This window comes from Callithrix jacchus, chromosome X (assembly GCF_049354715.1).
Source record: "Callithrix jacchus isolate 240 chromosome X, calJac240_pri, whole genome shotgun sequence".
NCBI classification, from domain to species: domain Eukaryota; kingdom Metazoa; phylum Chordata; class Mammalia; order Primates; family Cebidae; genus Callithrix; species Callithrix jacchus.
The window spans coordinates 103,207,631-103,222,330 of record NC_133524.1 but is presented as its reverse complement, the minus strand read 5'-3'; the positions used below and the strand labels follow the sequence as shown (position 1 = coordinate 103,222,330).

The 14,700-nt window shown below is 35.4% G+C and overlaps 1 protein-coding gene across 1 annotated transcript in view; it reads right to left on the bottom strand.

Annotated features, from left to right (window-relative positions):
- Window positions 1-14,461, bottom strand: part of RADX (RPA1 related single stranded DNA binding protein, X-linked) — a 57,819-nt gene extending 43,358 nt beyond the window's left edge. The window contains exons 1-3 of the mRNA XM_002763144.6: window positions 13,713-14,461; window positions 3,316-3,458; window positions 423-615 (exon numbers count right to left, since the gene is read on the bottom strand). Of these exons, the coding sequence (XP_002763190.1) occupies window positions 423-615; window positions 3,316-3,458; window positions 13,713-14,355 (979 nt within the window). The 5' untranslated portion in view covers window positions 14,356-14,461. The remainder of the gene's footprint in view (window positions 1-422; window positions 616-3,315; window positions 3,459-13,712) is intronic.
- Between the last annotated feature and the right edge of the window lie 239 nt (window positions 14,462-14,700).

The window sequence follows — 14,700 nt, the reverse complement described above, 5'->3', positions numbered from 1 at the left end:
GGTATACGGGAGTTCTCTGTACCATTCTTTCAACGTTTACGTAAGTTTGAAATTATTTCAATACAAAAGTTAACAGAAGTTCTTTTGAGATAGCACCTAGTAGTAACTGCAAAATATATTCATTATTAACTTAGTATTATGTGACCAAAAGTAAAAGAAAACAAAATAAATACAACCTAAGTGGAGCTCATTCTTCAATCAACAATAAATAACTCAGATGATTTTTCTTAATAAATGAAATAATAAACAGGTATATTTATTAGGTTATGCGATTGCTAGAAAATTTTATAAACAAATAAATTTAAAGGTTTGTTAGGTTCTAACAGTTTCAGTAATTTTTATGGTCTTTTTCCTAATATGGTATATTGCAAATTTATACAAATAAAACAGCCATAAGACAACAAATTCATTGAATACTTAACCCATTGTAGAAATTAATTTGATCTGTGGATCCACGGGGACAGGCTGCATTCTGAATGGATAACTCTTTTTAACAGAATAATCTTGAAGCAGAAGAACTAAACCAACCCGCAAACTTTTAAACCACTCAGGACACAGGGCATTCCACATAATCACCGACACCGTGCCTGAACTGTCAGCAACCTCCAAAAAGGTCTAGAAAAAAAGAGTAAAAGCACATACATATCTGTCACTTTTATGTATACAGATGGTATATAGCATATTATCTGTGATCATTTAGAGTGATGGAAAATAACATTTAAATTTTCATTATTAATAATGATTCAGTTGTCAAATCTGCTAATACTGGTAATCTAAAGAAGAGATGGCCACCAGATCTATGGGAGTACTGAATGTACTACTAACTTACGGTGTGACTGAAACTCTGAGGGCACAGGCCAAATCTTATTTATATTTGATTCTTCCATAGCACTTAGTATGGCCTTACAGAGTGATCCCACAATACATTTGTCAAATCAATGAGACAAATCACATGTTAGAAGTTTTACGTGAAAATTTTGACATCATTCTTGGTTATCTGAACTGTTGGACGGCTTTGATATTTGTATTTGAGAACTTTAGATAAACATATAATTGAGTGGGCACAATGCTATCAATGCCCTGGTTACATTAATTTATTTATAGCAATACACGAGGCTGGTACATAAGACATGGAAATCATGTCTAAGACACTATTTGAGAAATTATGCTATCAGAAAGGGGAATGTTAGAACAAGCATGCATTATTGCTGACTCTGAGTATAGTTAAAATAGAGAAATCTGTTGAGGTAGAAAGTATTTGATGGAGTTTTTCTCGGTATTAAAATACAGTGACAGACAACTTCAGTTCTGCCTAAAAGGCAGTAATTAAAGTAGTTTCTAATTCTTAATTTCTTCTTAAATAATGATGTTATTTTCTCAGACCCTTTCTCTTAATGATGAATACACATTTTGGGTAATTCATTCCTTTATTCATTAAACATTTACTGCATCCCTACTCCAGACATTATGTTAGGCACTGGAATGAAGAGATGAATCAAACATTAGCCCTAATAATAATGGCTGAAATATATATAGGACTTATGTGCCTGGAACACAGGTAAATCCTTTACTTATATTAACTAATTCAATCCTCACATCAAGCCTGTAAGGTAAGTAAAATTAGTGTCCATATTTTACAGATGAGTAAACTGAGGCTTTAAAAGGATAATTTTCCCTATATCATAAAGCTAAGAAATGGTAAACAGAGCCAAAACCTGAATTCAGTTCATATGACTAGAGGAAGTGCACTCTTAAGCACTATAAAATACTTCTTCCCTACAGTCAGGGAGCTCACAGTAGGGTAAGGTTAGCAAATCTAATAACAGATATGTGTAACTGGGTTATACATGCTCTATAGTGGGGTCCTGAGTAGTATATAGTTGATTCTCCTTAGTGACTAGGCATATGGGTATACATGGAAAGATTTAAATCAGAGGTAAGCACTGAACTGAATCTTAAAGATGGCTTTGCCAATCTGATGAGAATTGAGAGGAAGAGCATTCTAGGCAGAAGAAGTAACATGAGTAGAGGTATGAAAAGTATGAAACAATTGGTTACCATTAGAAAATTCCAGGTAGGGCAGTTTGGTTATTATGAGGCATAGAAAGCTCAGGAAGAGATGAGACTAGAGAGGCAAGCAGGGACAAAATGATGAAGACACAAAGAGGCAGGAAGGCAACAAATAAGTGGAGTTTAAAAATCAGGGAGGAAAGTATTGCAACAGTGAGAAGGCAAAAAAATATCAAGGAATGACTGAATAATTTATGATATCATGTGCTAAAGCTTTATAACTGTAAACAGTTACGAATGAAGAATTTTTAGTGATAAGAGCAAATATTTAAGAAAATGTGGAATAATACAAAATTGTATTCAGAATATAGTTCTCATTTTTAAAGAAAATTTAATGTGATATATGACATACATAGTTACACGAAGTATATACCTATTCATATGCACATATATGTTATATTTATGATATAAATATAATAGATATGTATATGTAAATATAGTTTATGCTTATATATGTGTATCTATGTGATTTACACACACACAAGAAAGGGAATAAAACACATCATGTTAACAGCGGCTCTCTCTGAGTGGTAAGATCTTCAAATAGCTTTCTACATTTTCCAAATTCCCTATAATAAGCCTGTATACTTTTATAATAAAAGTTTAATGAAATATGTAAAATAGTTCTTGATATCATGGGAAAATACAATATAATATTAAGTAAGAAAAAAACAGAACACAAATATATCAAGAAAGTAGAGCTCATGAGTATTATACAGCACAGAGTCAAGAAAATAGAAAAGTATCACACAGATTTGACAGTGAGTTACTAGTGAATGATAAGCTAAGGTAAAAAGCCAAACTAATTGTGTTGAGCAATGGGAGGTAAGAAAGTAAAAACATCTAGTGTAGACTACTTCTTGAAGAAGCTTACCTGAAGAGAAAGAGATAGGGAATAAAAGAGTCATAAGGCCAAGGGAGACTATTTTATTTTCTTTTTCAAATGGGAGGCTAGAGTATGTTTATATGGTGGTGCAGAAAGCATAGCTGAGAAGAAAAAGTTGAAGGAAAATAAAAAGGTGGGAAGGAGACCACCTAGATCAGGGAAATAAAGGGTACCAATACAGAAATAATTTCTTATGTACAATAAATTATGCACAAAAATACAACATATATTTATGTACATTTTAAAATTACATTGAAGTGACTTATGCTATTTAAATGAACAGGATATCATACTATTAAGTGTGTAAGTTATAATTTATAACTTTAAGTTAACATATGATATCTTATCATTACTTGTACCTGATATGGTTCAATCATCTTTTTATCAGGTTTCCCATAGTATCGCAGTTTTGATTTATGTATGATCCTCACAAGCAATGCAGGAAAATTTCTTCTGTTAGCCCAGGTCATTTCAAGGTGAGAAAGGGAAATTATTTTGGTATCTAGAATGTAAAAAAGAGAAAAGAAATCCTGTTTAACTTGTAATGGTAACTTCAAAGATCTATTTTAACGGTTAAAAATAGTAGCCCAATCATACCTAAAGCGACTCCTTCTTGCCAGCTAAACCCTGCCAGCTAAATCTATATACGTCTCTCACGTAAACTACATTTGATCACTCATATTAACAGCTGAAATATATATAAGGCTTACCATGTGCCTGGAACATAGGTAAACCTATATTAACTAACACACTGTTCCATCCAGAATGCCTTCATCTTACCAAATCATTTAATAACTTCCTGGAAAACCTGAATCTAAACTCACCTCCCATAAGATATTTTGTGAAAGAAAAGACCTCAATGTCATGGAATGTTCTTCCCATTACTAAGAACTTATATATTTAATTTATAGAATTAAGCCAAGCACGATGGCTAATGCCTATAATTTCAGCACTTTGGGAGGCCTAGACCGGTGGCTTGCTTGAGCTCAGAAGTTCGAGACCTGCCTGGGCAACATGATGAACCCCCCTGTTTCTCCAAAAAGACAAAAGTAGCAGGGCGTGGTGGCATATGCCTATAGCTCCAGCTACTCTAGAGGCTGAAGTGGGATGATCACCGGAGTCCAGGCAGCTGAGCTCACTGCAGCAAGGCTGAAGTGAACTGTGCTAATACCACTTCAGCCAGGCTGCAATGAGCCATGATCATACCACCGCATTTCAACCTGAGCGACTGAGAGAGAGCCTGTATCTATATATATTTGTTTTATTATACTTTTTTGTATTGCCTTCACCTCAGTTTCATACGTATAAATTCCATCTCCCCAAAATATACCAGACATGAGCCTGTATCAGGACCTTTACACTTATTGTCTTCCCTTTAGATATGCAAGTGACTTTCTCTCTCCTCTCCAAATTTTGCTCAAAGGTCACCTTCTCAGTGATATTATCCCTAACTATCCTATTAAAAACTGACCCCTTTACTTATCCTCCATAGCACTTTACTTTTCTACATAGCACTAACTATCTTCTCAAATGCCATATGATTTACTTAGAAACATTTTAATCTGCAAGCTTGCTGGCAAGTTAAAAACCTGCTTAAAAGCTATTCATCAATTTAAAGAATTAATTTGTAATCCTGATGTAGTCTTCCTTGGATTAAGAGAAGTTCCATCTGCAACTGTCTCTACATTTTTCTTTTTCACAGCTCACAGTCTTAACTATTAAAACTTGAATTTGCATTAATACCAATGTTTATTTTGCTAAGGCTCCCCTCAGTTCTATATTTTTTAACATAATGCTTTACCTAGTCAACACTTTTGACACGAAAATCACACTTGTAATTTCTTTTTAATAAGGATTTAAGTGGTATTATATAATTATGCCTATACCACAAAAAACACACACAGTTTTTCTCTGTAACTTTCCTTCCAGATTCTCCCAATAAATTACTAGCCCAGAATCATAGTTCCTAACATTTGATCTGATATAATTAAGTGATTTCATTTTAATGTCAGATGAATCTCAGATGAGCTTTGAATTGTCTTGATCGAGGAATACTCTTGATCAATGAAGGCACGTACAGCTCCTTTATTGTCTGAAATAAATTCAAGAGCTACGTAGTTTCTAAAACTAGAGTTCTAAGAGCCTCTGTTTCTGTTATAATAAAATAAGGTGCAGAGAGTTAGGTGTAATCAGATGTCTTTCTGGTTAACATTTTTCCCAGTTTGGGTTTTTAACTCACAAACTTAATAGAATACATATTTTATCTCTCAAATCCCAAAAAGAATTAGAGGCTGTGTATAGACAAGGAAGAATTTCTGTAAATTCTTAGAAATAAATGTGTTCATTATCAAAAAAGAAATAATGAAAATAAATAAACTGGATATTCAATATGCAATAGAACAGTGATTCTCAAAACATTTTGGTCTCAGGATCCCTATACATTCTTAAAAATTATTGAAGATCTTAAATAGCTTTTTTTTCCTTTTGTTGAGATGGAGTCTCAATCTGTTGCTCAGGTTGGAGTGCAGTGGTGTGATCTTGACTCACTGCAACCTCCACCTCCTGGGTTCAAGCAATTCAGTCTCCCAAGTAGCTGGGACTACAGGCGTGCACCACTATGCCCAGCTAATTTTTGTCTTTTTAGTAGAGATGGGGTTTCACCATGTTGGCCAGGATGGTCTCTCCAACTCCTGACCTCAAGTGATCTGCCTGCCGTAGCCTCCCAAAGTGTTGAGATTACAGGTGTGAGCCACTGCTCCCAGCCTGAAGAGCATTTTCCTGCACTATAAATCAAACTAAGAATTTTTTTAAAATTATCAGTTCATTAAAAATAACAATAATAAACTAATATGTATAATTACAAATAACATATTTTTTTGAAAAAATATATTTTCCAAAACCAAAAAGTAATGTAGTGAGAAGTGTGGTATTGTTTTACATTTCTGCAAACCTTGTTAGTACCTAGCTTAATAAATGACAGGTGGATACTCATATCTTCTTTGATATTCAGTTGGCTTCGGTGACACACGTCATTTAGCCTCTGGAAAACAGTATACTTGTGAGAGAGTAAGAGTGAAAAAAGGTGAGTAAAGCTTTAGTATTGTGAAAATAGCTTTGACCTCATGAATCCCTTGAAAATGTCTTGGGGCACCACTAGAGGTCCCTGGACCATACTGTAAAAATCATAGCAGAATAATATATATATATATATATATATTTTTTTTAGACGGAGTTTCGCTGTTGTTACCCAGGCTGGAGTGCAATGGCACGATCTAGGCTCACCACAACCTCCGCCTTCTGGGTTCAAGCAATTCTCCTGCCTCAGCCTCCCGAGTAGCTGGGACTACAGGCGCGCACCACCATGCCCAGCTAATTTTTGTATTTTTAGTAGAGACAGTTTCACCTTGTTGACCAGGATGGTCTCGATCTCTTGACCTCATGATCCATCCGCCTCGGCCTCCCAAAGTGCTGGGATTATAGGCGTGAGCCACCGCGCCCGGCCAGCAGAAGAATAAATTTAAGGAATGAAGAAGGAATGAATATTAAAGCTAAAAATAATGAATCAGAAAACACTCTACCACAATTAAAAAACCCCAACAGTATTGATAAATTCAATTCTCTGGAAAAATTAATAAAAAGGTAAATCTTTCACAAGTCTAATCATGAAAAAGAAAACAAAAATGTAATACTCAGAATGTAAACAACTATACACACAAAGAAAAATTATTAAAAGATTATTATATATGATTTTATATCAGTAAATTTTAAATATCAGTGACATAGATAATCTCTTAGAAAAATATGAATTACCAGTATTGCCATAAGAAGAAAAAGAAGACTAAACTATGTCTTTACCCATGGAAGAAAATGAAAAAAGTTCACTAATGATGGCTTCCAAAACTGGGAGCAGGTTCATGTGGTTTTACAAGAAAATTCTAACAAATGTCAAAGAATAGCTCTTTCCCTGAGCTCTAAATTGTCCCAGAGCCCAATAAAGCATAGAAATTGTACCACTTCACTTTATAAGCTTAGAATAATCCTGAGAAATTCCAACAGAAATAGTACAAGAAAGAAAACTATAAACTAAAATCAATTATGATGGCAAAAATCCTAAATACAATACTTCAAATTTAATATAGCAGCATGCTCAAAGACAACTGTATCATGATCAAATAGAGTCCTAAATGACTTCTCTTGTTCATTCGGAGTATATTATATATTCAGAATAATTCTGGAGACTGAAAGAGACATGCAAGTTTAAATAATTTTGTTAAAATATGAATATATGTACTCCATAAATATATACGCCTACTATATACCCAAAAATTTTTTCAAAAACATTGAGAAACCACTAGGAGTGTAGGAGAATACAAAATAATGTATAACTTCCAAACTACTAGAAAAAAAAAGAATATTTTAATCCTGCAAAAGTAAAAAAAACATAGAAGATGGTATATTTTATACATAAAGAATTTCAGGAACAGGTACAAACATCATTATTCACATTAAATATAGATCAATTAAATTGATATTTTAGAAGAAAAATAATTGGTTTTGTTCAAAAGGCAGAGTCTTAGCTATATACTTTTTAAAAGAAACAACCCTAAAACAAAATGGAAATAAAGGGATGGACAAGCATGCACTAAGGTCAGTGGTTCTCTCTTTTTTTTAAATTTTTTGAGACAGGGCCTCACTCTGTTGGCTCAGGCTGGAGTGCAGTGGCATGATCAAGGCTCACTGCAGCCTCAACCTCCCGGACTCAGGCTTCCCCCTTCACCACCCTCCCACCAAGTAGCTGGGATTACAGGCACAAATCACCATGCCTGGACTATGGTATTTTTATTAAAGACAGAGTTTTGTCATGTTGCCTTGGCTCATCCAGGCTGGTCTGGACCTAGGCTGGTCTTGACATGGACTCTGTACTCAAGCAATCTGCCTGCTTGGGTCTCCCAAAATGCTAGGATTGCAGGCGTGAGCCACTGCAGCCAGCTTGCCAGTGGTTCTCCAAGTGTGGTCTCTGTACCAGCAGCATCATTAACACCAGTGAACATGTTAGAAATGTAAATTCTAGGGCCCTACCCCAGATCTAATAAATCATACACTGGGAATGGTGCCGAGCAATCTGTATTTTATCTTGTTTTATTTTTGTATTTTTGCATTATTGAATTATAGTAGTCATTTTTGAAATAATTACACTCCAGCCTAATGGCCTTTTGTTAGTGTTTTCCATCTTTCAAATCCATTACAAAATATGGCAAAACTGATTTAAACAATCATGTTGAAAACTGATGTTGTGATCATCTATTGTGCATCAATTCATTTTGATTATATACTTTCATGACCTTCATGTGTTCTGTTTAGCTTTTTGCGGTCTTCTCTGCCATTTCAAGTGAGAATTTTACTGATACAGTAATATATTTAAATCCCTTTCTTTTATTTTCTTGGCATTTTTTTGCTTCAACATTTCAAACATACTGCCTTAATAATTTATTTAAGTTTTGGTGTATTCTTTATATTTGCAACTTTTTCCAAATCTTTTTTTCTGTTTAATTTTTTTCTCTCATTTTTGAACGTGTAATTTGAATCTGTCAGTACCTGAATGTTTATTTGTCTCCGATTCCAATTGCTTATTTTTGCCTCATTCATTCTTTGCAGTGTTTCTTGATGTTATTTGTGAATTCTTAGAGTTAGGAAGCATTTAAGTTATTTTTCTGACTGGCACTCTTGAGGTGATGTGCATGCCTACTCACGTTTGAGAATCATTAACCTAAAATGCTACCAAAAAGACTGCAGAAGTGGCAAACATTACTATCAGGAAAAATAGAATTCAAGGCAAAAGCGATAAAGAGGCAAATTTCATAAGTGTAAAACTCACCAGTAATATATTAATTAATCAGTTATGAAACTGTATAACTTATAATAACGTCTAGAGCAAAACCTTTTAGAAATATAAGGAGAAATAAAACTATCACCTTAGACAGAAGTCAATATTCCTCTCAGATAAACAAGCAAATAAAATAGATTGAAAACAAGACTCTGGAATATGTGAATTACATTTTTAAAACCCTGATATAATAATAAACTTTAAGCCTAATAAGCTTTTTCTAAATATTCAGAGATTAAAGAAGCAAAAAGGAGTCAGGCACGATGGCTCACACCTGTAATCCCAGCACTTTGGGAGGCTGAGGTGGGGGAATCACCTGAGGTCAGGAGTTTGAGGCCAGCCTGGCCAATGTGGCAAAACCCCATCTTTACTAAAAATACAAAATTAGCTGGTGTGGTGGAGTATGCCTGTAATCCCAGCTACTCAGGTGGCTGAAGCAGGAGAATCGTTGCTGGAAAACCAGGGAGGTGAAGGCTGCCGTGAGCCAAGATCTGTGCCAGTGATCCACCCTGGGAGACAAATGAGACTCTGTCAGGAGGAAAGAAAGAAAGAAGGAAAGAGAGAGAGAGAGAGAGAGAGAGAGAGAGAGAGAGAGAGAGAGAGAGAGAGAGAAGAATGAAAGGAAGGAAGGAATGGAGAAAATAAAAAAGAAATGCCAATTGTATGCCAAGAAAATAAAAGAGAGGGGTTTAAAGATATTACCATCTCAATAAAATTGTCACTTGAAATGGCAGCGAAGACCACCAAAGTCTGAAAATATCAGTGAAATTTAGATCCCAAAAAGCTAAACAGAATACAGGAAGGTAATAAAAGTATATAATCAAAATGAACTGATGCACATTAAGTTATCACAACACTAGTTTCCAACATGGTTGTTTAAATCACTTCTGTCATTTTTTATATGGATTTGAAAGATGGAAAACACTAAAGAAGACGATTGGGCTGAAGTGTAATTATTTCAAAAATGACTACAATAATTCAATAATGCAAAAATACAAAAATAGAATAAGATAAAATAAGAAAATATGAATAATGAGTAACAATAAAATCTCTGTACTTCCAAACCTGGAGGATGCAGCCTAAGCAATACCCATGGGAAATTTCAGAATTTTAAATGCTTTTGGAGGAAATAAACAAGGAAATATATGCACCAAGCATTCAACTCAAGAAAGTAGTACAAGAAAAATATGAACACAGGAAGTATACAGAAGATATTAAAGATAATAGCAGAAATTAAGTAGAAAACATCTCCTTACTATAGATTTTGTTATTAGCAAAACCAAGTGTCTTTAAAAAAACCAACAATAAAATAGATAAACTTCTGGTAAGGCTGATAATAAGAAAAGGTGAACATGCAAACAAGAGAATTGTGAAACGAGTCATAATTGACAAGATAGGTCAAAAAATATTGATTACCATGTACAACTTTGAGATCTAGGTGAAATGAGATTCCCTAGTGAATTACCAACTCTCAAAAGTGGGCTCTTGCAAAAGCATTATTAGTTTAATCATTTTCTCTAAAAGAAATTGCAAGAGTCATCCCACTCAACCCCCAATCCTGGCCCAAGAAATGAGGTTCAGATAGTTTTCGAGGGGAATTTTACTAAACCTTTAATGAACATATAATTTCTGTAAGCACAGGAAGACGGGCAAGTTTTCCAACTCATTCTACTAGGCTAATATTAACTCAATATAAAAATTGCATTGAAAAAATACTCTCCCAGCAAGAATCAACAAAAACAAAAACCAAACCTATATACCAAATTAAAATGATGAAAAAATAATCATGACCAAGTGGGAATTCAAAAGTGGCTCAACATTAGTAAAACTATCAATTTATTTCATTCATTCCTTTATTCAAAAAATACTGAATGCCTACCATGTGCCAGACATTGTTCTGCTATAAGATATGGCCCACAGGGGAAAATAAAGAGTCATGGCTCTTATAAAAAGGTAGGGGGAAAAAGAGAAACAGCTAAAGAAAATAATTTCAGAATGCTATGATTCTATGAAGAGCATTTGCAGGGTGGTATAATAAGAATAAATGGGGAGGAAATATTTATTTAAAAAGGCACTTTTATTATGTTTTTATTTGAGCTGAAACTGGAGGATGGAAAGAAACTTTCCAGAAAGAGGAAAAAGCAGGTGCAGGAAAAAGACTGGAGGTTTGAGGATCAAAAAGAAGGCTGGTTGCTAGAACAAAATGGTGGAGGAGAGGGGTTAGAGATTAGAGAGATGAGTAAAAGACTCTTCTGTAGGGCAGGGTGTCTGCAAACTATATAGTCTATAAGCCAAATCCTGCTTGTTGCTTGTTTTTGTAAATGAAGTTCTATTGCAACGCAGCCAGACCCATTCATTTACATACTGCTTAAAGCTGCTTTCTATATACAATGGCAAAAGTGAATAGTTGTGGCAGAGATTATATGTCTTTAAAAGACAAAAAGATTTACTGTTTGGCTCTTTACAGAAAGTTCGCCATCCTCTGATGTACAGCCAAACAGACCCCGGTAGAGTTTGAATTGCTGTCTAAATGCAATAGGAAGCCACCTGAGAGATTTAGGCAGGAGGGTGTGGCACAGGCTAACTTCTACTTTTTAAAGCTATCTTTGAGGTCACAATATGTGTTACCTTTCAGATAGGGTACTGACCAGGAGGAGGCATGAGACTTTTGAGGTAACAAGATACAGAAATATTCTATATCTTGAAGGGAGCGGGGTGGTGGTTCACAGGTGTATATGTATATGAAAATTTATGAAGCTGCATTTTTAAAACTTTTTTTTTACTGTGTACAAGGTAAACCTTAATGAAGAGTTTCAAAAGCACGAATGTATACCATAAACAAAGTTAAGAGAAAAATAGATTGCAAGAAAACAATTTGCAGACAAAATTTTAATACTCCTCAGCAAAGAAATTCTATAAATTAATTAGAAAAATGACAAAAGATATATTTTAAAATAGTAAGATATGGAGAAATGGGGATTCTTATACATATGCTGGTGAATGTAAATTTGTACAACCTTTTCAGGGGATGATTTGTCTATATCCACAAAATTAAAAAAAATAATACTAATACCCTTTAAGGCAGCAATTTCACTAGAGGAAGCCGTTCAATAGCAACATTTGAACATAGAAAACAAAAATATGTGTACATTCTAATGATGCTTAGCATTGTATTTAATACTAATAAACTAGTAAGTGCCTAAAATTACAAATTACCCATTCACATGGGCATGATTACAGAAATTATGACACACCCATGCTATGAAATATTGTATGTACAGATGCACAGGAAAGATGCCTGAGATGTGTTTAGTGGAAATAGCAAATTACACAATGAGACATTACTTCCTTTTGTTTTCTTCAAAGATGTACACCAAACTACTGACAGTTTGGGATTTTTAGAGGAAAAGTGAAGGCACCAGGGAAGACGAAAGAGGTCTTTCACTTCTCCCTAATATTTTATTATTGACTATTTGAAACATACAGCAAAATCGAACAAATTTTACGGTGAACATCAAATATGATCACTTCCTAGGTTTTATCACTAACATTTTACTACACTTGGGTCATATATTTCTAACACAATATGCTTTTAAATATACAGATTGTGTTTTATTTTGGCACACAGACATTACCTTTTGTAATATAAATATGGTTTTAATGAATAGATAGCATGACAAAATAGACACAAAGTATTAATCCCCTCAACTCTTCTTTAGGACACAAATTTTTCATTTACATATTCAATTCTAAAAATTAAAGTAATCAACATTTAGAGTAATAGTGCACTACTGCCTTATTTCACTCTTGAGATAAAATCATTCCATTTTTTAAAATCCCAGAAATAGTTATCTTGTTTTTAAAATTTAGTTATTTAAGACATCCTTGCCTACACATTGCTATAACATCTTTAACTGGATGTGAATATAATTGCATGTTTTTTGAGCTACTTATCCTTTTACTTTCAAGTTTGTTGCTTACACGTCACAGCAAGATTATGATTTAGTATTGTGACAACATTTTAAAAGGGACTGAAAAGCAGTAATGCAGAAAATTATAATCTTTCTCCTTCCAGTACTTTCTCTTATTTTATTTTTTGCATTTTATTTCTTTCCCCATTTCAAATGTGTTCATGCCTACAGTACTATCATTCCCCTTAATTTCATCTCTTAGAGAAGAAAATGTAATTGACAAGCAGTTGCTGATGAAAAGCTAGTGTTTTCAGGTTAAATTCCTACTTCTGATACAGAAAAATTGAACTTCTTAGATCAGTACTGTCTGTGGTGAGTAATAAAAAACAAGAAAATGAGAATGCCAAGCCTTCCCATAAAACCACACATTTAAAACGTGACATTTACATAACTGTTACACAGCGTTTCAATCAATGTAAAGTACTAAGGAATACCTCACGGAACATCCTTTTCCAATGAAGATTAAAACATGCAAAAACGCAAATTTTTACAACCTTTATGCTAAATTAAAATCTATAAGCTCTTCAACCGTCACAACGTACTATTTCCACAACTGGATTGGAAATAAAACGAAGCGTAATTCCACCACAATCAAACATGTAAAGAACGTATGAGGAATACTGACTCCCACATCGGTACGTATGCCAGACTGAATTTTAAGATGTAGTCAGACACTTCCTGAATGGCTGCTTTTGCAATCAAAGAAACAAACAAACACCAACAAAAACCACGGGCTGTGCAAATTTCATTAAGCATCCCTGGGTCATTCAAGAAAACTTGTCGACCTGTCACTCCTGGCTTGCAGTTAACAATACAAAAGCATTTTCATTTCTTTTCCCATTCAAGCAAGCTCCTGAAAACTATTTTAAAAAACCCTCTGCCATTCTTTCCAAACACTTACCGCTGAAGTTGAGCTCCTCAGGTTGCTTGTCAGTTAACCAGATATCTCCATACGGATCTTCGTTATTCCACAGCGCCAAGTAATGACTCTTCCCGCCTCTTAAAGGCCTCTCTGGTTTCTCCTCGTGCGCTCTATTTCTGAAGGGAGTTTCTAAAGAAATAGTGTCTAAGGTCTCCCCACAGTGGACGTTACCTAAGCACAGGATCCCCTGGCCTATCCTTTTCTCATTGTAAAGACATGAGACTCTGGAAATTCTCATTTGTATGCCAACTTTAAGAATATTTTGATATACGAGAGAATTCAAGCTGGGGTCCAAATAGCACTTCTCCTGGTACACCCCGTCTGAGATAGTCACATCATAGCAATAAAGGGGAGGCTTGGGCACCGTGTCGCGTGGCTCATCCTCTAACAGGTACCTTTGGACGGCCAGCACAGTGACAGGCACCACCTCCGAGGGGGTGACACACTGGAGAGGTGAGTCCATAATCTGTTCAAGAATCTTTTGGATCCAGGACCTGCGCCCTTGGGCACCAGCTCTTCGGATCACCCCTCCCGGGACCCCAGCCCGATTTCTCTCAGGGTTCGGCCAACCTGTCCCTGCATGTGAGGGACCAGCTTCAGGCTGTCCTGACTCACCAGACATTGTTGAATAACTGCGTACCCGCTTCACTACCAAAAGCTAGTTTGCCTCGTCCAAAGCGGAGAGAAATAAAACCGCGCGCTTTGGCGACGATCGCTACTCTGCCTCTGCTGACGGGCAAAGCTCCGCCCCGTACCGAAGCTGCAAAGACTTTACGCGTGCGCGCGCCAGCTCTCACACCCCGCCTCTGGTTCCGTGCGCTTCCGACTCGAGACACCGTTACTAGGCAGTCACACGTGCGAATTACGTAGCAGGTCGTCCCACCTCGTGCGGCGGGGTTCTATTGATAGTGTGGGGAGGGACGACAGGGGAAGGGGAGGGGGAATCGGTGGTTGTCATGGTTCTTAA